This window comes from Myotis brandtii, unplaced genomic scaffold (genome assembly GCF_000412655.1).
Source record: "Myotis brandtii unplaced genomic scaffold, ASM41265v1 scaffold29, whole genome shotgun sequence".
Taxonomy (NCBI): Eukaryota; Metazoa; Chordata; class Mammalia; order Chiroptera; family Vespertilionidae; genus Myotis; species Myotis brandtii.
Genome location: NW_005361075.1, coordinates 1250162 through 1274116, shown reverse-complemented (window position 1 = coordinate 1274116; position 23955 = coordinate 1250162). Strand labels below are relative to the sequence as shown.

Below are 23955 nucleotides of genomic sequence, written 5' to 3'. Positions count from 1 at the left end.
GTGACTCAGTGGCGCCCCGCCCCAGGCGGAGGACCATAGAGATGTCCGGGGCAGCGAGGCCTCCTGGCAGCCATCGAGATGCGCAGAGGACGGCTAGAGCGTCGCTCGGGAAGCCGCTCTCAGCTTTTTCAGTCCTAATCCTCCTTCCCAACATGGCGCAGTCGGTGAACATCACCGAGCTGAATCTTCCGCAGCTGGAAATGCTCAAGAACCAGCTGGACCAGGTGGGGACGGGCCCCAGAGACACCCCTTCCCGCCTCACATCCCTTCTGCCCACGCCAACGCCCTCGCCCCCTCTCCACTCCCCCGCTGTTTGGGAGGCTTCCCTTCCCCTGCGAAACCCTCGCCCCTTCTCGGGCGGTGCTCCTCTCCCTCCAGCCCCACACTGACTCTCTTTCTTGCGCCCTGTAGGAAGTGGAGTTCTTGTCCACGTCCATTGCCCAGCTCAAGGTGGTGCAGACCAAGTACGTGGAAGCCAAGGACTGTCTGAACGTGCTGAACAAGAGCAATGAGGGTATGGGGTGAGCGCGGAGGCAGCAGGGGGATGTGGTGCGCGGCTTCTGGTCCCGCCTCCTAAACCAGACTTCCTTACCGGAGACGAGAGAACGATCCGTTCCTCATTCTGTACCTCTCGTGAGCCTTTTGCATGTTGCCCACCTAGAATTGAAATGGACAGGACAGTGCTCCTGTTGCCCCGTTGCCGTTCTTCTCATGCTCTCTGCGCTGGGCCCTTTAACGTCTTAACGTTGCAGCGGACAACGTTCCCCAGATGTTTGTCTTAATTGCTTTCACAGGGAAAGAATTACTTGTCCCACTGACGAGTTCTGTATCCTTTCCAGAGGAACCATCCAGCCCTCCTCTTCTCTCCTGTACCCCTCCCTCCCTCTCCAAAAAGGGTGGGGGTATTTTTGATGACTCCAAAGGGCCCCATGATTCTGAGAGCTCTTCACACTGCCTAGCTCTCCTATCTGTATCCTGGGGCCAACATCTAGCTATTGTCTTGTAAGCACCGAAGAGTATATGTAATTGAGGTGTGACTGTTTCCCTTTTTTGTTTGAATATATGATCTAATATAAAGATAAAACGTGGTTTACACTTTTACTAATAACTTAGAACACATAAGCAATAGAAGAATAGGATATAGAAACAAGGGGGTTGACTCTGTTTATTAATTCTCAATTTCAGTTTAATTGTGGCTCTTATTCCTAAACTGTGGTTACTACGAAACCTGGGTTGTGTCTCCCTGTTGAGTGTTTTACTTGAATGATCAAGTTATGACAACAGGACACCTGTAAACTGTCGTCTGAGAACTGACAGGCTGAGAGAAGAACACTGAAATAATCGTGTACCAGGGGTTACCTAAATAACGAACATTAAATCCATCAGGAGTTAGCTAGCTCATGGTTGGGGTGTTGAGGGGAAGCCAGCGGGGCTGGCTTCCCACTTTCACTTTCTACAGCCCTAAGAACATGTTGTATCTAGTCTTTCTGGAGGGCCTAACTGCTTAAAGGGTGGGCGATGGCTTCAGGGCAGACAGTGTCTCAGTGTGTGTCTGTCATTTTCTCCATAAGGAACCAACTTCTCTGTCTCCACATGTGGAGGAGTGTACAGGTATAATTCTAAAGCCCCCAGATTATTCAGTCCCTGCGCCTTGTAGCTGTTTAGAAAAGAGGGTCTTCGGCTGACAAGGAATCATGGCTCATGCTGGGCTAGTTTTCCCTTAATTGTTGCTTCTCAGATGTATGTCCCGGGGAAGCTGCATGACGTAGAACACGTGCTCATCGATGTGGGAACTGGCTACTATGTAGAGAAGGTGAGTGGAAGGAACCACGTACATGCCCCTCTGAGCAAGGAAAGGAAGTTTAGGGGAGGATTTAGAGACAGCATGGGGTGTCCTCTTTTTTTTTTTTTTTTTTTTTTTTTAGGGAGTAGGAGGGGGTGAGTGAGAGAGAGGAGCATTGATGTGAGAGAACACATCGATTGGGTACCTCCCCACACACCCCAACTGGGGCAGGGGATCGAACCTGCAACACAGGTACATGCCCTTGACCGGGAATTGAACCTGTGACCCTCCATTGTGCAGGCCGATGCTCTAACCACTGAAACACTGGCCAGTCCTCTTAGCCCCTCATTCACCTCTGACCTTTTAGACAGCTGAGGATGCCAAGGACTTCTTCAAGAGGAAAATAGACTTTCTCACCAAGCAAATGGAGAAAATCCAGCCAGCCCTTCAAGAGAAGCATGTCATGAAACAGGGTAAGCTTGGCCTGAGGCACCTCTTCATCCTTTGTACCTCCATGATAAAGAACATGGATTGCAGTGTGAACCATGGGGATGTCCCCTTTGCTGGATTAAAACCATGTCTTTCTCTTTTGTGTCTTGTGTTATTCTCTAGATTCAGTATATTACATACCCACTATTTGTAGATTCCTGGGTTGGGTGTTTGAGAAATTTAGAGGAAAGAAATCATGTCTGTGTTCTTAATGGGGATTGAATGGGGGAAAAGATACATGCAAATGAACACACAGGAAAGAAATAGCCCTAACTAAGTACTAGCAATTGCAGCCCTGGCTATACATTAGAATCACCAAGGGAGTTTGAAAAGAAAGCCTGGGTCAATGCTCAACCACTGAGCTACACCAGCCGGCTCAGTGATTAAGCACTGACCTATGAACCAGGAGATCAGGGTTCAGTTGCCAGGCAGGGCACATGCCCAGGTTGCGGACTTGATCCCCAGTGTGGGGCATGCAGGAGGCGGCCAATCAGTGATTCTCATTGACGTTTCTGTCTCTCTCTCCCTCTCCCTTCCTCTCTGAAATCAATAAAAATGTTTAAAAAAAGAAAGAAAGAAAGCCTGTTGCCCCCTCCAAACAAACTACTAGTAAATCAAGCTGGGTAGTGGTGGGGGCTAGGGGTGGGCAAGGATTCCAGGGTTCGGTATTTTTTTTTAATGCCCCAGAGCCCAGGTGATGGTAGTCAAATGGTAAGGCATGGGTCTCGTAAAAATGCCCCAGGTGATTATGTAACACAGGATTGAGAATCACTATTCTAAAGGTAAAAATAGCCCTGCTATTTACTCAGTAGTTGAGCATCGACCTATGAACCAGGAGGTCTCCATCCCTGGTAGTGGGTGTGCAGGAAGCAGTCAGTGGGTCTCTCTCATCATGTATGTTTCTATCTCTCCTTCCCTCCCTCTGAAATCAATAAAAACATATATAAAAAATAAAACCACACATTAAAAAAATAAAGGCAAAAATATTTTCACGTTATAATTTTTGGTTATGTCTGACTCAATATTGTATGTTGTTCATTTTTATATCCCAATGGTTGTCATATTTACTGATACATTGTAGATTCCAAATTTTGCGGTAGTGGATCACTGTGTTAAGTTTTATCAACTATAGTTGGTGTCTGCCACTCCTTAAATTTCCCTGTCACTTTCTCTTAACTCTGGGTTCTTCCCTTCAGCTCCTGACCAGGGTCTGACTGTTTTTTCCCCCCACAGCTGTCATGGAGATGATGAGCCAGAAGATTCAGCAGCTCACAGCCCTGGGGGCAACTCAGGCTGCCAAGGCCTGAGATCCTGTTTCAGAAACCAGGCAGAGGGACCCTACTTCAAGGGCCTGGGACTTTGTGGTGGGGAGAGAAGGGTTTTGTGTTTAATGCCAATAAATGTTCCAGCTGGGCAGAATGTTGGTCTATTCTTGCATCAGTACGGGACTGGTGAAGAGATGGGAGGGGAGGGGTCGAGAGTGTGCCCCTCCCAGAGCCTGATGCAGGGCTTATCTTGGAGGCTCCGTCTGACCCCCAGAGGAGCGGGAAGGCCTTAGCGGTGTAGCGGCCCCGCTGGGCGGGGCCTGGGGCCGTGGGAAAGGCTGACAGACGGAAGTGGGGCTGCGCGGGCACTTCCTTTTCCGGCTCGGCGCTCCCGCCTTCGCACGGGAGAAGCTGTATGGGCTGCCGCTTCCTTCGGGGACTCCTACCTTTGTTGTTGCCGCCGCCACCCCTTCGTGTCCGGCACCGCATGCACAGCCTGGAGAGCGTGCAGCCCTCCAAACGACCCCGCCGCGGCCTCATGGCACCGCCCCGAATAGGAACGCACAACGGCACCTTCCACTGCGATGAAGCCCTGGCGTGCGCATTGCTGCGCCTCCTGCCGGAGTACCAGGTACGGTGCGCCTGGGCCGCCCGCGTGCCTTACCTGGGTCCCTGTGGTACCTGGGGCGGCCCGAGCCCCCCTCCTACCCTTCCGACCCCCCTGAAACCTAGCATTAACCCTACCCGCGCGACTCCTGGCAGCTCCTCACCCCCGGTGCCCCCTACAGGATGCAGAGATTGTGCGGACCCGGGACCCCGAAAAACTGGCTTCTTGCGACGTCGTGGTAGATGTGGGTGGCGAGTACGACCCTCAGAGACACCGATATGACCATCACCAGAGGTGGGTTCCCAGGTACCTTTTCTTCACTTCAGCTTGATTCAGTGCCCCAATTCAGCCATGCACTGCAGGGGTCTGTGTCGAGTCCCGTGCCACTGCGGCCTTCCATCCTTCCGGCTCTCCCCCTCCCCCTGCCTACCTGGCCGTGGACCTCCAAGTCTAACCTGCCCAGGTGTGTCGAGTCCCGTGCCACTGCGGCCTTCCATCCTTCTGGCTCTCCACCTGCCTACCTGGCCGTGGACCTCCGAGTCTAACCTGCCCAAACCTCCCTTGGCTCCTAGTCAGTCCTCAGGCCCCTCCCAGCTCACCTCCTTCTCTGGCTGTCACTTTTTTCCCACCAGTACTGTTTTCTCCCCAGTTAATACCCCAGCTGGGACTAACCCATTCATGTGCCCTTGCTGCCCCACTTCACACTGTTGGGCCCACCTGATTGTGGTGGTTGGTGACAGTTCACATATGTGTGGTCTTCTACTTCATTCCAATCCTTTTCCCCTCTCCTCAAGCCCCTATCTCATCAAACTCCTGTTTCCCACTCGTAAACATCCTCAGCTCCCTCCTTCCAGTGCAGCACTGTTCCCTTCTGTTTGTCCCCTTTCCAATCTATTACTTTCTCCTCTTGGACTTCCCACCAGTTTCTACTTTTTGCCAATAACTTACAACTCTATTTAGGCATCTCCCATCTTGAAAATAGAAATACTAGTAGATACAAAATGCTCTCTCTTGTACACCACACTGTTTAAAGTGATTATGATTAAGTGTACATATTCATAAATGATGTTAGGAGGGAACCCTCCAGTATTTACAGCCTAAACTGTCATTCTTCAAAAGAAGAGCCGACCCTGGCTCCATATCCCTTCCAAATCATGTCATTCATTCAGCTGGTTCTCTCCCAGTCTCTCTCCACTGGAAATGCTCATGAAAAGGTCACCGATAACTTCAACACCAGCTCAGGTTACTGGCTGAGAATCTCACCTTAACGCACCTCTTGGTGGGACTTGACATTATTGACTCTTCCTTTTTTCTAATGATTTGACATACTTTCTTTAAAACATTATGCAGGCCCTAGCTGGTTTGGCTCAGTGGATAGAGCGTCAGCATGTGGACAGAAGGCCCCCTGTTCAGTTCTGGTCAAGGGCACAAACCTCAGTTGCAGGCTCCTCCCCCGCCCGAGCCCTGGTCTGGGCTCCTGCAGGAGGCAATCAATGTGTTTCTCTCACATTGATATTTCTCACTGTCTTTCCCTCTCTCTTCCACTCTCTCTAAAAATCAATGGAAAGCCCTAACCAGTTTGGCTTAGTGAATTGAGCGTTGGCCTGTGGACTGAAAGTGAAAGGTCCTCGGTTCGATTCCGGTCAAGGGGGGGGTTGCGGGCTCAATCCCCAGTAGGGGGCTGTGCAGGAAGCAGCGGATCAGTGTTTCTCTCATAATTGATATTTCTCTCTCTCCATTCCTCTCTGAAATCAACAAAAATATTAAAAATAAATAAAACAAAAATAAAAAATAGCCCAGTCAGCAGCATGACTGAGTGGTTGAGTGTCGACCTATGAACCAGGAGGTCACAGTTTGATTCCCAGTCAGGGCACATGCCCAGGTTGTGGGCTCGATCTCCAGTGGAGAGTGTACAGGAGGTGGCCAGTCAGTGACTCTCTCTCATCATTGATGTTTCTATCTCTCTCTCCCTCTCCCTGCCTCTCTGAAATCAATAAAAATATATTTTTAAAATAAAAAGCAATGGGAAACTATCCTTGTGTGAGGATTTAAAAAAATTTTTTTTTAATTATGCAGTATTTGACATATAAAATGTATTTAACATTTCTGGCCCTAGCCAGTTTGGCTCAGTGGATAGAGCATCGGCCTGAGGACTGAAGGGTTCCGGGTTCAATTCCTGGTCAGGGCACATGCCCGGGTTGCAGGCTGATCCCCATTAGAGGGCATGCAGAAGGCAACCAATCAATGATTCTCTCATCATTGATGTTTCAATCTCCCTCTCCCTTCCTCTCTGAAATCAATAAAAAAATATTTAAAAAAAAAACATTTCTGGAATATAAAACATAAAGTGAACACCCATGAACTAATCTCCCAACCCAAGAATTTGAACACCGTCATTACCTTTGAATCTATACTTGTGTGCTTCTTCCCTATCCCATCCCCCCACCTCCTTCAAAAGTAAACAGTATCCTGAATTTTGTGTTCATCATACCCTTGTGTATAGTTTAGCACATATGTCTGTTTCCATCATCAATTTATTTAGTTTTACTTATTTTGTTTTTTGTTTGTTTTTGTTAATTGTCATCCGAGGATATTTTTTCCATTGATCTTCAAAGAGAGTGGAAGGGGGGAGGGGGAGAAAGAGAAACATTGATTGGTTGCCTCGGGGCACAGGGATCGCACCTACAACCCAGGGATTTGCCTTTGACCCCCTTGACCAGGAATAGAACCTGTGACCCTTTGGTGCATAGGCCTACACTCAAACCACTTAACACACCAGCCAGGGCATTTTTTCTTCTTTTTGAACTTCACCTGTGTGGGATTTTTTAATTAATTTTTAGAGAGGAAGGAAGATGGATAGAAACATTGATGCCTGAAACATTGATTAGCTACTTTCTGCATGCCCCCTACTGGGTGGGGATCGAGCCCCCAACCTGAGCATGTGCCCTGACCAGGAATCTAACCAGAGACCTCTTGGGTCATGGGTTGATGCTCAACCACTGAGCACACTGGCTACATTGTTAATAATAGTAATAATCCACACCACAAGTCTATGTACCATTGTCTGCTTTGTAAACTTTTAAAAAACATTTTTTGTTGTTTTGTTGTTGTTGTTAATTCTCACATGAGGATATTTTTTCCATTGCTTTTCAGAGAGAGTGGAAGGGAGGGAGAGAAAGAGAGAAACATTGATGTGAGATATACTGACTGGTTGCCTCCCACACATGTTCCAACCCAGGGCAGGGAGCGAACCCGCAACCCAGGTACGTGCCCTTGACTGGGAATCTAACCTGCAACCCTTCAGTGCATGGGTCAGGGCTCTAACCACTGAGCAACACTTACCATGGCTATACCTTATATGTATTTTATTAAAATGTTTTGTATTTACTCAGTATTTAAAAATCATTAAAACAAAAAAAAATGAGCTCCCTAGGTGATTCTAATTAGTATTTACAAATTATAGCTATGGTTTCTACTTCCCTAATAACTTTTCCCTATTCTCTGTTCCACTGCTACTCAAATTCCTGCTTTCCTCACTTACCCGGACCACTGCAGGTAATCTTGCATCTATTCTCCATGCTGGCTGGCACAATGCTCTTTCTAACATGCTCTTGACTACTTAGAGTCTCTCAGTGGCTCCCATTACATACAAATAGAAGTCCAAACTCCAAAGAATGGCATGCAAGCCCTACCATGATGTGGCCCCTGCTTGCCCTTCCACCTTTTCTTACCACTCACCTCTCACACCCAAGCTCCTTTCTTGCAATTCCATGAAGAGACCTCTTAGCCATGTACATGTTTCCTCACCCTTTATCTGGTGAACACCCCGTAAATTCATTGCTCAGTTATGACCTGAAAGCTCTCTAAATCCCCCCCCCCCACACACACACACACACACACACTTCTTGCTTATAACATAGCTACAGCATTCGCTTGGTTGGTTGTGTGTCTGTCTGCCATTAGCAGGTAAACTTGAAGAGAGGGACATGGTCTGTTTTTTTATCCCCAATGTCTAAGCACAAAGTCTGGCACGTTGTAAGCATTGAGTTTACCATTGTCGAATGCATGCACAGACTTTAAGCTGCGGTCTGTGTGACCCCGAAGGAAAAGCCAAAGCCTCTCCAGCTGGGCTCTCCCTTTCCAGCTCCTGCAGTATTCCCCAGCCCCCCTACCCCACATTGTGCCCCCACATGCACATACACAGGGTTAACTGGGGCACCTCTGCCTCAGCCCCACCTCCCTGTGCTCCTCAGGTCTTTCACAGAGACCATGAGCTCCCTGTCCCCTGGGAAGCCATGGCAGACCAAGCTGAGCAGTGCGGGACTCGTCTATCTGCACTTCGGGCACAAGCTGCTGGCCCAGTTGCTGGGCACTAGCGAAGAGGACAGCATGGTGGGCACCCTCTATGACAAGGTGGGGACCTGAGGACCGATGCCCCACATGCATCTCCACCAGGCCAGTTGGGAGTGGCACTCACCTAGCCCTTAGGACGGGACCTCACATCAGGGTTCCAGCCCATAGCCAGCCCACTACTGTCTCCCTCAGTCAGGCTCCTCTCACAAGGGCATGCGGTGGTGGTGAGAAGTAACATGTGGAGAAGAGCTTTGAAAACCATAAAGCAGTTTCCAGTCTTTTTCTTGACCTGACATACATAAGAAATGACTGTTCAACAACTTGGCAATAGAGGAGGCTGCTGACGTTTGGAAGCATATGGCTCAGGTTCTGGCTGCCTGGAAGGGGAGAGGAGCCTATCAGGCACCACTGTAATTCACTAGAGGCACATGAGTTGGGAAGGGTCTGATTATGAAAATACCTTCAGGTTCCACCAGCGTCTCCTGAAAGCGGTTCAGCAGATTCCTGCTGTTGAGGAAGGAACAGGGCTAGCGGCCCTGGTGTGCTGTCGGATCAGTGATTCCGAGGACACCTACTAGACCAGGGGTGGGCAAACCTTTTTGACTCGAGGGCCACAATGGGTTCTTAAACTGGACCGGAGGGCCGGAACAAAAGCATGGATGGAGTGTTTGTGTGCACTAATATAAATTCAAAGTAAACATCATTACATAAAAGGGTTCGGTTTTTTTTTTTTTTTTTAGTTTTATTCATTTCAAACGGGCCGGATCCCGCCCGCGGGCTGTAGTTTGCCCACGGCTATACTAGACCCTACTCCTGTGAAGTTCACAAGTCAAACTTCAGATTCAGCCAGCTCTGTTTTTTGCAGACAGACTGTTCACTTCTCTGACTCAGCCTACCTGCCCCTATGGCACAGCATTAATATGAGCCAAAAAAGTAAGAAAATATATGAATGGTTAAATTGGAGACTGGAATGCTAAAGTTGTAGACTGCCTGGGCTAGTTTTTCCTTCTGCTGAGGGGTTTCTAAGCAATGGAACTAAATTACACCCAAGTTTTAACTGATTATCAGGTTGGGGTCCAGACTGAGAGGTGCTGGGCATAGGAGTTTCTTCTTTGGCTCTCCCTGAGAATACTTTTTTTACATACCACACGTGTTGACATGTAAGCCTATTTTGTAGGGCAGTTTTGCCTTAAACACTGATATCCCATATCGTTTCTGCCCCCAGACTCTTGAAGCATTGTCCTACCATTTCTTAAGGCTCAGGAGACGCAGCAGCTGCTGCTGCCATGCAGCCCGTGGGTTTCTCTGGGACCACACCCCAGCGCTGTGTCTAGTCCAGCACCTGTTCTCTCCCAACTGACTCATATGCTTGGCCAGGCCCTCCTGGGCCTCATTAGACAGGTCACTGAGTAGCCTCCTCAGCCCCCCTGGAGATTTACCCTCCCTCAGCCACAGGGATCCACTCCCACAGGCCCCTCCTGGAACTCCAGATCTTTGTTCAGGAGTCAGCAGCCTCCTCCCCACACATGCTGCCTCAGCTAGGGCCTGTGATAGAATGAGCACTGGATTAGAAATCAGGTGATCCAAATTCCAGCACTATTGGCTCTGACCTTAAGCAAGCTACTGGACACCCCAATTCCCTTTCCTCATCCAGTTGCTGGGAGATCCTCACAGGCTCATTGCATTGAGATTAAATAAGAGAGAGTATGCACATAACTTTGAAACCTGTAAAACTTTACCATGCAAGTGGTAGGTACCCATAAGAGCATTTCTGCTGCTGCCTTAGATGTATGAGAACTTCGTGGAGGAGGTGGATGCAGTGGACAATGGGATCTCCCAGTGGGAGGGAGAGCCTCGATATGCGCTGACCACTACACTGAGTGCCCGGGTGGCCCGGCTCAATCCCACCTGGAACCAGCCCAACCAAGACACTGAGGTAAGGAGGGCCCAGGGGAAGAAAATGAGGCATGTAAGACCTCAGGGGAGGAAATGAGAGTGGCTGTGATTCCCAGGCTGGGTTCAAGCGTGCAATGGATCTGGTGCGGGAGGAGTTTCTGCAGAGACTAGACTTCTACCAGCACAGCTGGATGCCAGCCCGGGCCCTGGTGGAAGAGGCCCTGACCCAGCGATTACAGGTACAGGCGTGGGAGGAGGCATTGTGGCTCAGGCATTAGTGACTACTGGTGGGCTGCTGGTCAACAGAGGCTCCTCCTACCCTGAACCTTCCAGCCACGCCCCATTTCCCTTTCAGGTAGACCCAAGCGGGGAGATAATAGAACTGGCAAAAGGTGGTTGCCCCTGGAAAGAGCATCTTTATCACCTGGAATCTGGGCTGTCACCCCCAGTAACCATTGCCTTTGTTATCTACACTGACCAGGCTGGACAGTGGCGGGTACAGTGTGTGCCCAAGGAGCTCCATTCATTCCAGAGCAGGTGAGGTCCTGTTGCAGCCCTATAGAGGAGTCCACTAGTCTTGGCCTGTTCTGCTCCCCCTCTCAGTTCCTCAAGGCCTCCATTTGCTCTCACCAACTTGCTCTTTCTGCTCACTTGTAGGCTGCCCCTGCCAGAGTCATGGCGGGGTCTTCGGGATGAGGCTCTGGACCAGGTCAGTGGAATTCCTGGCTGCATCTTTGTCCATGCCAGCGGCTTCATTGGTGGGCACCGCACCCGAGAGGGTGCCTTGAGTATGGCCCGTGCCACCTTGGCCCAGCGCCCAGCACTTATATCTCCCTCACATCCCCTCATCCAATAAAATTTCTTCTATCTCATACTGACCAAGTCTTTGCCACATTACCAACCTGCACCATCCTGGGAACTTGCTGGAATTTGGGGAAAGTGAAACATCTATTACATGCCAGAGCCTATGCTAGACCTTCAGGACTTTTGGTATTTTCTCAGCTTTTCTTTCATAATCATTTGAAAACCATCTAGTTCCTAAGGTTAAATAACTTGACAAACTCATAAGAAGTGGCTAAAAGCGACAGAACCAAAATCTTAACCCAAAGTCTATGCCTTTTTCTTCTTCACTATACCCCAATGCAATTCCCTTGCAAAGAGTCTCATAATTGAGTGGGAAACACAGAAAGAAATTTTTATTATTAGAAATGGGGGTGAGGGGAGTGCGGCCGAGCAGGTGGTGGCCCTGGGAGAGAGTCCCAAGGAGCAGAGATTGGGGATGTCTCAGTGAAGAGGGGCAGTTCATGAATAGAAGCTCCACCCCCAGCTGGGGGCTCTTGGGTTCGGCCAAGCACCGGGCTAAAATGTGGAAACTGGGCGTTGACAAAGAACATAGGGATGTGGGCAATTCGGCCTGTGGACCAGCACTGCAGAAAGGGGAAGAGAAGTCTTATCGGGCTGGGCTCAAAGGAGGCGTATGGCAGAGCCACACAGCTGCCAAGGCCCTCAGCTCCTCCACCTCACCCCTGGAAACCCCAGCAGCCTGGCCTACTCACCACACTGAGCAGAGCCCCTTTGTTGAAGGAAGGATGGAAAGTGATGCTCTGGGCCTGGGCTCCTGGCTCTCCCTGGATAATGCCACTAGGGGAAGAAGAAACAATAAGCAGGCAACTGGAGGCAGAGGTGGGATGTGGGTTTAGTGAGGGAAGGCTGGTGAGGAGCCCAGATCTAATGGCCTGCCCAGCACTTACCAAGGAAGTAGCTCAAACACAGGGCTGTTTCGAGTGCGAAAAAGGAGGATGACTGGCTTACCATCCTGGACCTGGGGGTTTCCTGTAAGAAATGGATGCAGGAAGGAACCTAGAGGCTGAATCGCAGGGCAGGGGCAAAGAACTACAGCCAGGCATGGACACTCTGGTAAGGTGGCTGGGGCCTGAGCATAGTCCTTCCTCCCCACCTCTTACCTTTCATGAGCACAGCCAGACGCTCCCCACTGGGGTCCCAGACCATGGAGTGAGCCTCTCCCCCAAGTCTATGGTTCAGAACAGTAGGTTGGGAGGGCTCAGCACGGTCTCCCACATTCCACTGCCTCTCCCCCTCACCCACTCAGCTCACCTTTCCTCTCCATGTGGAGTCTGTACTGTTGTCTCAGACAGATCTGCCACAATCGTTGCTGATTTTGCACCTCCAACACGCCCCTTTCCCTCACCTGTAGATAAGGACAGAGGCTCTTAAGTATAAGAAACGGGCATCTGACTTGTCCCCTGCCTCCTCTCCATCACAGGCATCAACACCTCTCGTCCCCCAAGCTGCTTTCCTTCCCCTTATCCTTCAGAGTAGCATATTCCAGAGGGTTCCTGCCTGCCTCTGACTACCCCAGAGATGGTCTGCACCCCGAACACCTCTCGTCCCCCAAGCTGCTTTCCTTCCCCTTACCTTCAGAGTAGCATATTCCAGAGGGTTCCTGCCTCCCTCTGACTACCCCAGAGATGGTCTGCACCCCAAAGTGTTTCCCCTAACTCACCACAACGTTCTGGGAATGATAAGGAGTAAATCAGTGGTTCCCCCAATACAGTGAACAGCAGCCGATTTCCATCTGGGCTCCAGCAGCCTGTCTGGGATCAGGAAGCAAAAGGCAAGGGAAGGGTGGTCCATAGGGGAATGTACTGGTAAGAGGAAGAGAAGTAAAGGAGGTGGGGAGACAAGCTTGGGGAATCAGGGGCTCCACTCCTCCCCAGCTTCTTTGAAACTCACTTGACATCGCCCTGATAGAGTAGGCCACCTCTCACAAGTCCACATCTGGGCCTCCCAGACTCTGCGCCAGACAGAAGCAAATCACAGCTTAGGACCTCTGGGTTCCAAAATTTAAACTTCACTCCCTCTGTCAGTCCCGGGGTCAGGTCAAAGAACAGGAATGAGGACAGGAGGTCCTTCCTGCTGGAAGTTCCAGGAGCCAGGTGCCTTTCTCCAGGTCATTCTTGCCCTCCCTGTCCTCCCACTCACCGAAAGACAGCTGAAGGAGTGGAAGCCAGGACTTTGCTGCCATCTGGGGACCAGAGCAGGTTGGTAACGCCACCTCCCCGAAACCAGGGAAGGGGAACACAGGTCTCTGTTGAGACATCCCATACCTAGGAGAGTGGGGTCAAGAGAGTAGACAGGAAACTCAAGCATCCCTATCATCTCTCAGGGGCTCCCCTCTTTAAGGTACAAAGTACCAGAAAGGAAGGGAGCAGGAACGGGGCTGTTAAAACAGAAGGAAATATGCCCTAGCCAGTTTGCTCACTGGTTAGAGCGTTGGCCTATAGCCTGAAGAGTCACGGGTTGATTCTGGTCAAGGGCACAAGGACACATACTGCAGTTGCAGGCTCAATCCCCAGCCCTGATTGGGGCGATGTGTCTCTCTCACATCTGCCTCCCCTGCCCCCCACCCCCCTTCCACTCCAATAGAGAAAACATCCTCAGGTGAGGATTAACAAAAAAAAAAAACAGGAGGAAAAATAGGTTTTATGTTTACAATTATAGCAGGCAGAATGTTAAGTCTGAGAGTCTGGATGATGCAGCTCCTTCCCTAGGTAAGTTTAAGACTGAATGGACAACTATCCCTCTCCTTCCTAAAGGATATTTTCCACCTCTAGGCAAAGAAGGCTCTTTCCTCAACCTAAGGAGTGGCTGCAATGACCAAAAGAAGGGTGGAGACCAACCTACCAAGATAGCAGCATCCACAGGTGAAGCTGAGAGGAGCCGCCCCCCACTGGGGGCCCAGGCCAAGCTGGTGACAGGTGTGTGCCCAGGGTGAGAGAGCACTTGGGCACAGCCAGAAGAGGGTCTGCCAAGAGGAAATAGGGTGTGAAGTCAGAAGACAACAAGAAGAAAGCCCCATGATTTTATTTCCTTGCCTCCTCCTGATAAAATTTCCAAAGCCCAGTGGCCCCTCGGAGCTCAAATCCAGGTTGGAGAAAATGAATAAGGATTGTGCAAGTTAACGAAAAAAATAAGGAAAGGCAATGTCACCACCAGTAGGTCCATAGAGGAAAGTGGGTAAAAGGGAGTAAGCTTTCACTAGAGTCCTCAAGGAGAAATAAAACTTTCTGACCAGTAAAGCTAGAATTGGTAAGCTGGGGAGATGTCATGCTCCACCAGAGAAGACAGCCCTCTTCCCAAAGGACCATCTTGCCAGGGGCCTGGGATAAATTCTTCTCTTGCCAGAACCATCTGCCACTCCCCAGAACTCGTCCTGTGCTGCAAAACCTGTGTTTTTGCCTTTCCTTATAAGAACCAGTCTCCTGCCCTAACCGATTTGGCTCAGTGGATAGAGTGGCAGACTGAAGGATCCCAGGTTTGATTCTGGTCGAGGTTGCGGGCTCGGTCCCCAGTAGGGAGTGTGCAGGAGGCAGCCAATCAATGATTCTCCTCATCATTGATGTTTCTCTCTCTCTCCCTCTTCCCTCCTCTCTGAAATCAATAAAAATATATATATTTTTAAATCAGCCTCCCTCCTCTGCTCCTGCTTTGTTTTCTGCTTGCCATAAAGATGCTGCCTAGGGGTTGGCCTCCAACACTAGGCTGGGAACTACTTGAGGGCACCACTGTGTCTTAGCTTTGCATCTCCAGAGCCACATATTTGGCCTGACAGGTACAGGCCACTGCCTGAATTAGTGCCACCCTCTCACTTTTCCACTTACCTAGAAGCACTTTTAGCTCCAATGAGGTCTTAGGCCACTGATCTACAACTTATGCTTTACCATTACAGTAAATCATAGTTACCTTTCCAGTTCATAGAGACCTATCTTATTCTTTTCAGTAGCTCCCCTGTATTCTACTGAACAAATAACCATAATTTATTTAGGCATGCCTCCACAAATGGACATTTCAGTTTTGCGGCAGCTTTTTTCTTTATGTTTTTTACTGATTTTTAGAGAGGAAGGAGAGGGAGAGAAAGAGAGAGAAACATAAACAATGAGCCCTGGCAGCTTTGACTAAGTGGATAGAGCGTTGGCCTGTGGACTGAAGGGTCCAGGGTTCGATTCCAGTCAAGGGCATATACCTCAGTTGTAGGCTCCCGACCCTGGTTGGGTGTGTGTGTGGGAGACAACCAATTGATGTGTCTCTCTCACATTGGTGTTTCTCTCTGTCTTTCCCTCTCATTTCCACTCTCTCTAAGAAAAAAAAAAAACAATGGAAAAAATGTCCTCAGGTAAGGATTAATAAAATAAATAAATAAATAAATAATGAGAACGAATTATTGATTGGCTGCCTCCTGCATGCCCCACGCTGGGGATCGAGCCCTCCACCCAGGTATGTGCCCTGACCAGGAATCGAACTGTGACCTCCTGGTTCATAGGTCAACGCTCAACCATTGAGCTACACCGGTTGGGCAGTTTCTTAGTTTGGACAAATGTAACATGGAAATATATTTAAAATGGGGAAATTGCATGAAGGATATATCAAAACTCTCCACTATCTTTGCTAAAAATCTAAAATCATCACCCTACCTGGTTTTGCTCAATAAATAGCGCATCGGCTGGTGGACTGAAGAGATCAATGATTCCCTCTCATCATTGATGTTTCTATCTCCCTCTCCCTTCCTCTCTGAAATCAATTTTTAACAAATAAAATAAAATTATACCAAAATAAAGTTTATTAAAAGTAAAAATTTTATCAGAAGGATTTCCTAATTTTTCTATGATCTGAATTAAATAGCATGGAGATGATCTTTTCTTTGACAGTTAGATAAAACTCTCATAAAACCATGTCAGCCTGGCATCTTTTTAGTGGTAGAGCTCATCCCTTTTAATTTCTTCAACAATCCACTTCAGTAGTTTATATTTTGCTAGAAAAGCGAACATTTCCTTTAGATTTTCAAATCTCTTAGTCTAAACATGTATATAATATTCTTTAATAACTCTATTTTCTTCCATAGCTATGGTTATCTCTCCATTCCCATTCTAAAAATAGCATATGTACTTTGATTTTCTTTTACCTCAACAAGGCTGACTAAAAGGTTTTTTTCTTTATTCATAATTTAAACAACCAGTTTCTGGTTTTATATTAGTTAATTCTGGGGGTTATTTTTCATTGGTTTCAATTTATATCCAGATTAACTCCCTTCCCACCTTCCTTTAAATCTGTATCTGAAAGTGTTCTAAAAGAGACAGCCTTTCCACTCCTTAATTCATAGATACACACTTCCCAGAATCCCAGAAGCCCCTACTTCTGTCCCTTTCTCTAGATTAAAGTGTTTAGCACCTCCACCTTGACCTTAGGTCTACTTCTCCCGTGGGAACTGCTGTGAGGACAAAGAACTTCTCCTTTGAGACCTCTTCACTACACCTAGCAGGGCCACAACCTTCAGGCCACGGTAGACAGAGTGGGACTCACCTGGTAGACAAGGAGGTGGGGTCCAGGGTCCAGATGAGAATGCAGGTCTGGCAGGCCACAGCCAGGACAGAGGCACTAAGGGGCTTCCAGGCCAGAGCTGCCACATTTCGCTGCAGCCGGTGCTTCAGAGAGGGGACTATAGTGCTGGGAAGAAGGGGTTGGAGACTGAGTCAAAACAGGAACACTAAGGCTCAGAGGAACTGAGTACAGTTGAGAAGCAAAGCTAGAGAAGAAAGCTCATTACCCAGGGCCGGGGTATTGTGGGACACGATAAGATAAAGGTTATATCTGGATAGAGGACACATCCAGTTCTAGAAGGAGCCCTGTGGACCAGGCCCAGGAACTGCAGGACTCCCCTGGGACCAAGGCGGGAGAGGGAAGCAGAGACTAAACCATGGAGACTGAAGAGTCAGAGCTTGCCCAGAAGGCCCCCACATACCTGTTAACATTATACACACGGATCGAATCATCTAGCAGGGCCACCGCAAACTTGTTGGTGTGGGGGTGCCATGCAAAGACCCGCAAGCAGCAGCTGGACCTGGGGCATGAAGAGTCCAAATCTATACCTATCCTTACCCCAACCCAGAAGCTTAGATTCCTTTTCATATAAGGACATTATTGTTTTCTACTTTTTCTTTTCTTTTTGGGGGGAGGAAGAAGGAGTGAGAATGTGGGAGGCAGTCAGGAAAGGGGTGGGAGGAATCTGTGCATAGACTTCCCTCTCCCCAAAAGAAGCTGCAAGTTTCAGGACTTCCTTCCTACCAAAGCCTCAGAGCTGGTACACTCACCAATTTGTGACTTGGGCAAATTCAGCAATCAGATCTTCACTCCTGAGCTGTAAGATCAAATCGGATCAAGGATGCACTGGGACAAAAGGAGCTTATCCCCATAATGTTCCCCCTGGACCACACACCCTTCTGCAGGTTCCCCACCCACCCCGCCCTTCAGGAAATGGAGAGGGGGATGGGAGTGGGAAGAGCCAGGGGAGAAAGCTAAACTTACAGACAGGTGTGGGAACAGGGACCCGTGGAGGGAGGAGGCCCATCGACAGAGTGCCAGGGCCCAACTGGACGCAGTCTTCACCCACTCAAATACTGTGGGGTTGAGGAAACAGCTCTGATTAAACCGTTCACAGGGCTCTAACTGGGAACCCTCTTAGGTGAGGGATGAGCACTCCCCAGGTCCTTCTACCAAATAAGTGTTTCTGGACACCTCATTCTGGACACCCACTCTGGGATCTGGGATATGCGGGGTAGGTAGAGGGGAGGAGTAAAGATGGCAGCAGTGTAGACAACTGGCCAGGGAAAACAGGGCTAAAGGGAAAGGGGCTGGGCCAATAGGTACCAGGATGCGTTAGGGAGAATATGAAGGGGTGATGCCAATAGCAAAACTAGAGAGGGCTGGAGGGAGAAATACTTACCCTCCTCCTCCGAGTTAGCAATTTCATTCAGCACCCCAAATAGGCCCATATCACGCCTGATGAGAAGAGGAAGCTGTGAGTCAGAGTACTCTGATCTCTTCAGTCTACCTTCTACAAATGTCATTCATTCACTCAAACATGTATTACAATTAAGAGAATTCACATTTATGGAGTGGCAACTATGTGCCATGCACTTGATATATTGTTCTTTCATTTAATTATCACACTAAAATGAGCATTCTGCACATTTTACCAATTAGGCAACTAAGGCTCAGATGTCTTTCAGGGCCTTGTGAGCCAGTCAAGGAATAAAGACTAGCCCTACGTCAGTGAATGGAAAGCCATGGAAGGATTACTAAGCAGAGGCATTTTAGAAAGATCAGTCTGGCTGCAGATTAGAGGGGGTGTTTGGCAGACAAGGGAACACCCAGGTGTGGAGCATCAGTTGCAAGTCCAGCCCAGGACACCCACATCTAAGGGACATCAGGAAGAGAAGCAGCAGCTGGAGAGGCAGAAAGTGAGAAAGGGCCCAGGAATGAATAACTTTCAGACAATGAACTGATATTTAACTTCACTCACATACAAAGAGACATGCAAATTAAATCATACTGTAATACCAAATATTGAAGTTTTTTGTTTTTTTAATATATATATATTTTTTTAATATATTTTATTGATTTTTTAGAGCGAGGAAGGGAGAGGGATAGAGAGTTAGAAACATCGATGAGAGAGAAACATCGATCAGCTGCCTCCTGCACACCCCTCACTGGGGATGTGCCCGCAACCAAGGTACATGCCCTTGACCGGAATCGAACCTGGGACCTTTTAGTCCACAGGCCGACGCTCTATCCACTGAGCCAAACCAGTTAGGGCAAAATATATATTTTTAAATCTTCCTATAAAATTGTTCTGTCCTTAACCCAGTTAAATTGCATTATGTGGGAAGAGAATAATTTGCTAATGATCTCTACAAAAAGAAGAAAGAAGATACGTTCTGCATTTGGGGAACCTTTTTATCTTTTATTTCTATTTTTTTAAATATGTTTTTGTTGAGTTCAGAGAGAGGAAGGGAGAGGGAGAGGGAGAGAGATAGAAACATCAATGAGCCCAGCCGGCATGGCTCGTCAAGGGCATGTACCTTGGTTGCGGGCACATCCCCAGTGGGGAGTGTGCAGGAGGCAGCTGATCGATGTTTCTCTCTCATCGATGTTTCTAACTCTCTATCCCTCTCCCTTCCTCTCTGTAAAAAAATCAATAAAATATATTTTTTTAAAAAAAGAAGAAAAAAAAAGTTTGACAGCACTCTCGTACACTGCTGGTAGAACTATAAATATGAACAATTTCTTTTCTTTTTTCTTTGATATATATTTTTTCTTTTTTTTAAAATAGATTTTTATTGATTTCAGAGAGGAAGGGAGGAGAGGGAGATAGAAACATAAATGATGACAGAGAATCATGGATCAGCTGCCTCCTGCATGCCCCACACTAGGGATCAAGCTTGCAACCCCAGCACGTGCCCTGACTGGGAATTAAACCTGGGACCCTTCAGTAAACAGGCCAATACTCTATCCATTGAGCCAAACAGGCTAGGCCAGAGGATAGTTTTTCCATTGATTTTTTTTTTAAGAGAGAGAATGGAAGGGAGAGAGAGAGAGAAGAGAAACATCAATGCAAGAGGCACACCGACTGGTTGTCTCCCACACACGCGCCCCGGTGCCCGGACTGGGGCTGGGACTCAAGCTTGCAACCTGCAACCGAGGTACATGCTCTTGACCGGAATCGAACCTCGCCCCAGGCTGACTCTCTAACCACTGAGCACACCCGGCTAGGGCTATGTATGCACAATTTCAAAGGAGGACTATTTGACAACAGCACATAAAATTACAAATGAACATACCCTTTGAAACCAGCTACTTCATTTGTAGGAATTCACTCTACAAATGACAATGATAGTAGCTAACTCTTGAGGGGATTCATATGGGCCAGGCATTGTTCTCTAAGTGTTTTACATCTACTAACTCATTTAATCATCACTACAACCTTGACAGACAGGTGCCATTTTACAGATGAAGCAACTGAGGGGCAGAGTGAATAAGTAAGTTGCCCAAGGTCACACAGCTAAAAGTGGCACAGCCAGGAAATTAATCCAGGCAGTATGGCTCCACTCCTACATGTGCAAAATGAATGACCTAGGTACCAGATCATTTGCTGCGACCTTAGAGCCAACGTTGCTGAGTAGGGAGCAGGTTCACATAATCAAACCAGAAAGCAAGGCAAGTCATTGGTGCTGAAATGGAAAAACTGTTGCACAGCCTTGAGTTCTACAATGAGGACTGAGAGCCTAGCAGCGGAGGCAGAGGGGTGGTGACCTCATCATCTCCAGGAGACCCTTTGCCATGTCTCACCAAATATTGATGCATCTCTTCCACACTTGCTCCCGATGATGGATGAAAGCAGTTCTTGTGCCATGGTCCAGCCTCCCAGGGTTCTTCAGGGGGTCCTTAGACAGGTTTAGGACAGGAAAATTGATCCACTATAACCCAGAAATGAGAGGTTGGCAATGAGTCTGTCTCTTTCTGCTGAACTCCCTGACGTCTCCGAACCATGGCTGGACTAAGGGTAAGAGGTTCCAGAGACCCATTTCCCTTTTCCACAAATACACTTGAAAAACCGGAAAACAGCTCTTAGCTCTTATCTGTAAAACTACAATAAAACTTCACGGGGTGGTTGTGATTATTAAATCTTATAATATTTGTGAACACCTAACTCAGAGCCGCCTCCTTACAGAGTAAACGCTCAATAAGTGTCCTTTTTTTCTTCCTTTTCCTTCCCAGGAACACCACAGGGAAAAACAAAACTCTCCAAGTTGTGCTTTACCAGTTCTCCCAGACACTGACCCCAACTTCTCAGGACTTCTGCACCCTCACATCCTCTGCACTCTCTCTAGGCCTGCCCCCCAGCTTCTCAGCACCCCTCATCCTCCATTCCCAGCCCTAAAATACATCCTGCTCTTCTATCCTTCTCCAGCCCGGACCAGGCAGCGTCCAGTGCGCCAATGTGGGGACTGCAACCCCAACCCCGCCCCCGCCGCACAGCCTCGGGTCCCCGGTTCTCCCCGACTCCGCCCCAAGCCTGTGGGTCCCTCCCTCCCCGCCCCGGCCACCTGGCCCCGGAAGTCGGGAGGAGGGTTCTCATAGCTGTTGCCTGTCACCAGCTCGTTATTGTGCTCGTATAGGGTGACCTGGCCCCTAGGCGGAGGCGGAGGGAACAACCCGAGGGAGCACATCTTGCCGCTCCTGCAGACGTCCGGAAGCGGCAAACTCGCGGACGCAGCGGCTCTCTCAGTTCCCGGGCTAGATTCGGATGCGTACGGGTAGCCGCCTGGGACAAACAGCGAAGTAAAGCTCAACGGAAGTGAAGAGAATAACGCAGAAGAAGGACGCTTGCGCAGTCGGGGTAGCGGGGGTGGGTGGGGGAATAGACTTCTAGCGCTTCCTCGCGCGCCGCCTGGCGGCTGGAGGGAAAACGGCGCGGACACGTCCGCAGGGCCAACCCCTAGTTGGGAGGTTTTTGTTTTTTTTCCTGTGGGGCTGCTGTTTTTCCCAGTTCCGAATTCCCAAATACAGTTCCCCACTCTCTCAGCGCTTGGAAAGCCCCAATTAAGCCACGTTCAGGAAAGTACCTCATTTAACCCTCCCAGGACTGTGAATCGCACCGAGGAAAACAGAGACAGTCACATGGGCTGGAAAGCCTCCAGGAGAAGAAAAGTCATTGAGAGCGAGTAGTGCGGCCGCCAGAACCTAGGGCCCACAGGGCTAGGCGTCCTGGAAGGAAAAGGGGGAACAGTTGGAAAACTAACATTTCCTGAGCATTTATTATAAGCGCTTGTATAATCTTTACAACAATTGTCCCCATGAGAACAAGACACTGAGAAATTTGACCTAAAAATATCACAACCAGGCATTCTAACTTCAGAATAAAAGTGAAATTGATCTTATTCCATCTAACTCCAAGGAGTCTAATGCAGAATGGGGGCTCCTCAGCTCACAGCCACATGACCTTGGGAAAAATCATTGAATTCTTTAAGCCTCCGCTTCCTCACTTGCAGAATGTCCTCATTATTTCATGTGGTTGTTTCCCATTCAAAATAATAGAAATGAAGCCATTTAATAAATTATAAACTGCTAAACAGATATCAGAGATCATTAGCCATAACTGTCATGGACTTAGGCATAGGTTCATTCATTTAACAAATGTTAATGAGCAAATTCCAAGGACCATACTCTGGGGACAGAGAAATTTTTTAAAAATATATTTTTATTGATATAGAGGAAGGGAGAGGGAGAGAGACATAGAAACATCAATGATGAGAGAGAATTGATCGGCTGCCTCCTGCACAACTCCTACTGGGGATTGAGCCTATAACCCGGGCATGTGCCCTTGACCAGAATCGAACCCAGAACCTTTCAGTCCTCAGGCTGATGCTCTGTCCACTGAGCCAAACCAGCTAGGGCAGGACAGAGAAATTTTTGAGTCACAGTCCTCACTCCCAAGAACTGCTCATCTCGCTCTCGCCGGTTTGGCTCAGTGGATACAGTGAACCTTCCTAATGCCGCGACCCTTTAATACAGTTCCTCATGTTGTGGTGACCCCCAACCATAAAATTATTTTCGTTGCTACTTCATAACTGTAATTTTGCTACTGTTATGAATCGTAATGTAAATATCTGATATGCAGGATGTATTTTCATTGTTCGCAACCCACAGGTTGAGAACCGCTGGAGAGCATTGGCTTGCGAACTGAAGGGTCCCGGGTTTAATTCCGGTCAAGGACACATGCCTGTCAAGGGCCCATGCCCGGGTTGTGGGTTGGCTCCCCAGTGGGGGGCGTGCAGGGGGCAGCAGCGGATAGGTGATTCTTTCATCATTGATGTTTCTATCTCTCCCTCTCTTCTGTGAAATCAATAAAAAATATATATATTAAAAAAAAAACTGCTCATCTCATGGGAGGCTCTAGTACGCATTATAGTTTAGCATTCTTAGCTTCTGTGTCTGCTGCTCCTTTCTACCAAGAGTTATTCCCAGGTCAGAAAACAAGGACTCTAGAATGTTAATGGCCATAGGACCCATCTGAGGATCTTGCTAAAATGCAGATTGAGTGGACCTCTGAAGCTAAACTTCCAAAAAAGTTCCCAGGTGATACTGCACAGAACCATTTTGCTAGATCCGCTCCCTGTAGCCTGGGAAGTCACAGAAGGCTTCAAGAGCACAATGTAAAAACCCTTTGGGGAGCTAGTTGGGAAAGCTCTCCTTGGGCAGGGGAAGCAGGACAGGTTTGGAGGTAGGAGTCTGTGACTCTGACAGATTAGTGGAAAGCGCTGAGAACCCACCGCAAAGATTTTGTTTTGCCTCAGGCGTGACACCATCCAACCAGAAGATACCCCCAAGAAATGACTGTGGCCTCGGCCTGCAACTCCCACCTCCCTTTGACGAAGCCTGATTTCCACCAACAGGTTGCGCTGTCATTATTGGGTGGGTGCTTGCCTCTCAACCCGCGATGGGCACTGGAAGGAGGAACTGTGCTTTGTGCATTCACCTCCCGCCACCGCCTTCCCCGTACTCCTTACTTAATGTTCGCAGAACGGTTTTCACAACTTGCAGATTCGAGGGAGACTGAAGCCCAGGCCTCGCGCGCTCCCCACGAACCTCACCAGGGGGCGCGACGGCCCCGGCGACACAGCGCCTGTGACCCAGCGCCCCGCCCG

The 23955-nt window shown here is 48.6% G+C and overlaps 3 protein-coding genes across 8 annotated transcripts; 2 read left to right on the top strand and 1 right to left on the bottom strand.

The window, feature by feature from the left end:
- The first annotated feature begins 34 nt into the window (after positions 1-34).
- Positions 35-3691, top strand: PFDN5 (prefoldin subunit 5). Its single transcript, XM_005869186.2, has 6 exons — positions 35-224; positions 412-514; positions 795-826; positions 1739-1813; positions 2151-2256; positions 3506-3691. The coding sequence occupies exons 1-6, from the start codon at positions 42-44 to the stop codon at positions 3577-3579; spliced, it is 573 nt and encodes a 190-aa protein (XP_005869248.2). The 5' UTR covers positions 35-41; the 3' UTR covers positions 3580-3691.
- Positions 3692-3773: 82 nt separating this feature from the next.
- On the top strand, positions 3774-11271 carry LOC102257816 (chromosome unknown open reading frame, human C12orf10). 3 transcript variants are annotated; one of them, XM_005869183.2, is made up of 7 exons: positions 3774-4168; positions 4326-4438; positions 8398-8557; positions 10284-10433; positions 10522-10632; positions 10749-10930; positions 11051-11271. In XM_005869183.2, exons 1-7 carry the CDS (start codon positions 3953-3955, stop codon positions 11247-11249), a joined length of 1131 nt encoding a protein of 376 aa, XP_005869245.1. In that variant the 5' UTR covers positions 3774-3952; the 3' UTR covers positions 11250-11271. The 3 variants fall into 3 exon arrangements, with proteins under 3 accessions (XP_005869245.1, XP_005869244.1, XP_005869246.1); XM_005869182.2 differs by having other exon boundaries at positions 10510-10632; XM_005869184.2 differs by lacking the exon at positions 10522-10632.
- A 291-nt stretch (positions 11272-11562) lies between these two features.
- On the bottom strand, positions 11563-23911 carry AAAS (achalasia, adrenocortical insufficiency, alacrimia). 4 transcript variants are annotated; one of them, XM_005869181.2, is made up of 18 exons: positions 23818-23911; positions 21874-22015; positions 21355-21572; positions 20597-20691; positions 18192-18247; positions 17774-17865; positions 17560-17606; positions 17211-17309; positions 16772-16915; positions 14099-14219; positions 13397-13521; positions 13148-13208; positions 12918-13008; positions 12509-12602; positions 12358-12425; positions 12145-12226; positions 11950-12034; positions 11563-11820 (listed from the first exon to the last, which is right to left on the bottom strand). In XM_005869181.2, exons 3-18 carry the CDS (start codon positions 21475-21477, stop codon positions 11596-11598), a joined length of 1608 nt encoding a protein of 535 aa, XP_005869243.1. In that variant the 5' UTR covers positions 21478-21572; positions 21874-22015; positions 23818-23911; the 3' UTR covers positions 11563-11595. The 4 variants fall into 4 exon arrangements, with proteins under 4 accessions (XP_005869243.1, XP_005869242.1, XP_014397558.1 ...); XM_005869180.2 differs by having other exon boundaries at positions 20597-20724; positions 23818-23910; XM_014542072.1 differs by lacking the exons at positions 21874-22015; positions 23818-23911 and having other exon boundaries at positions 20597-20724; positions 21355-21615.
- Positions 23912-23955: the final 44 nt, after the last annotated feature.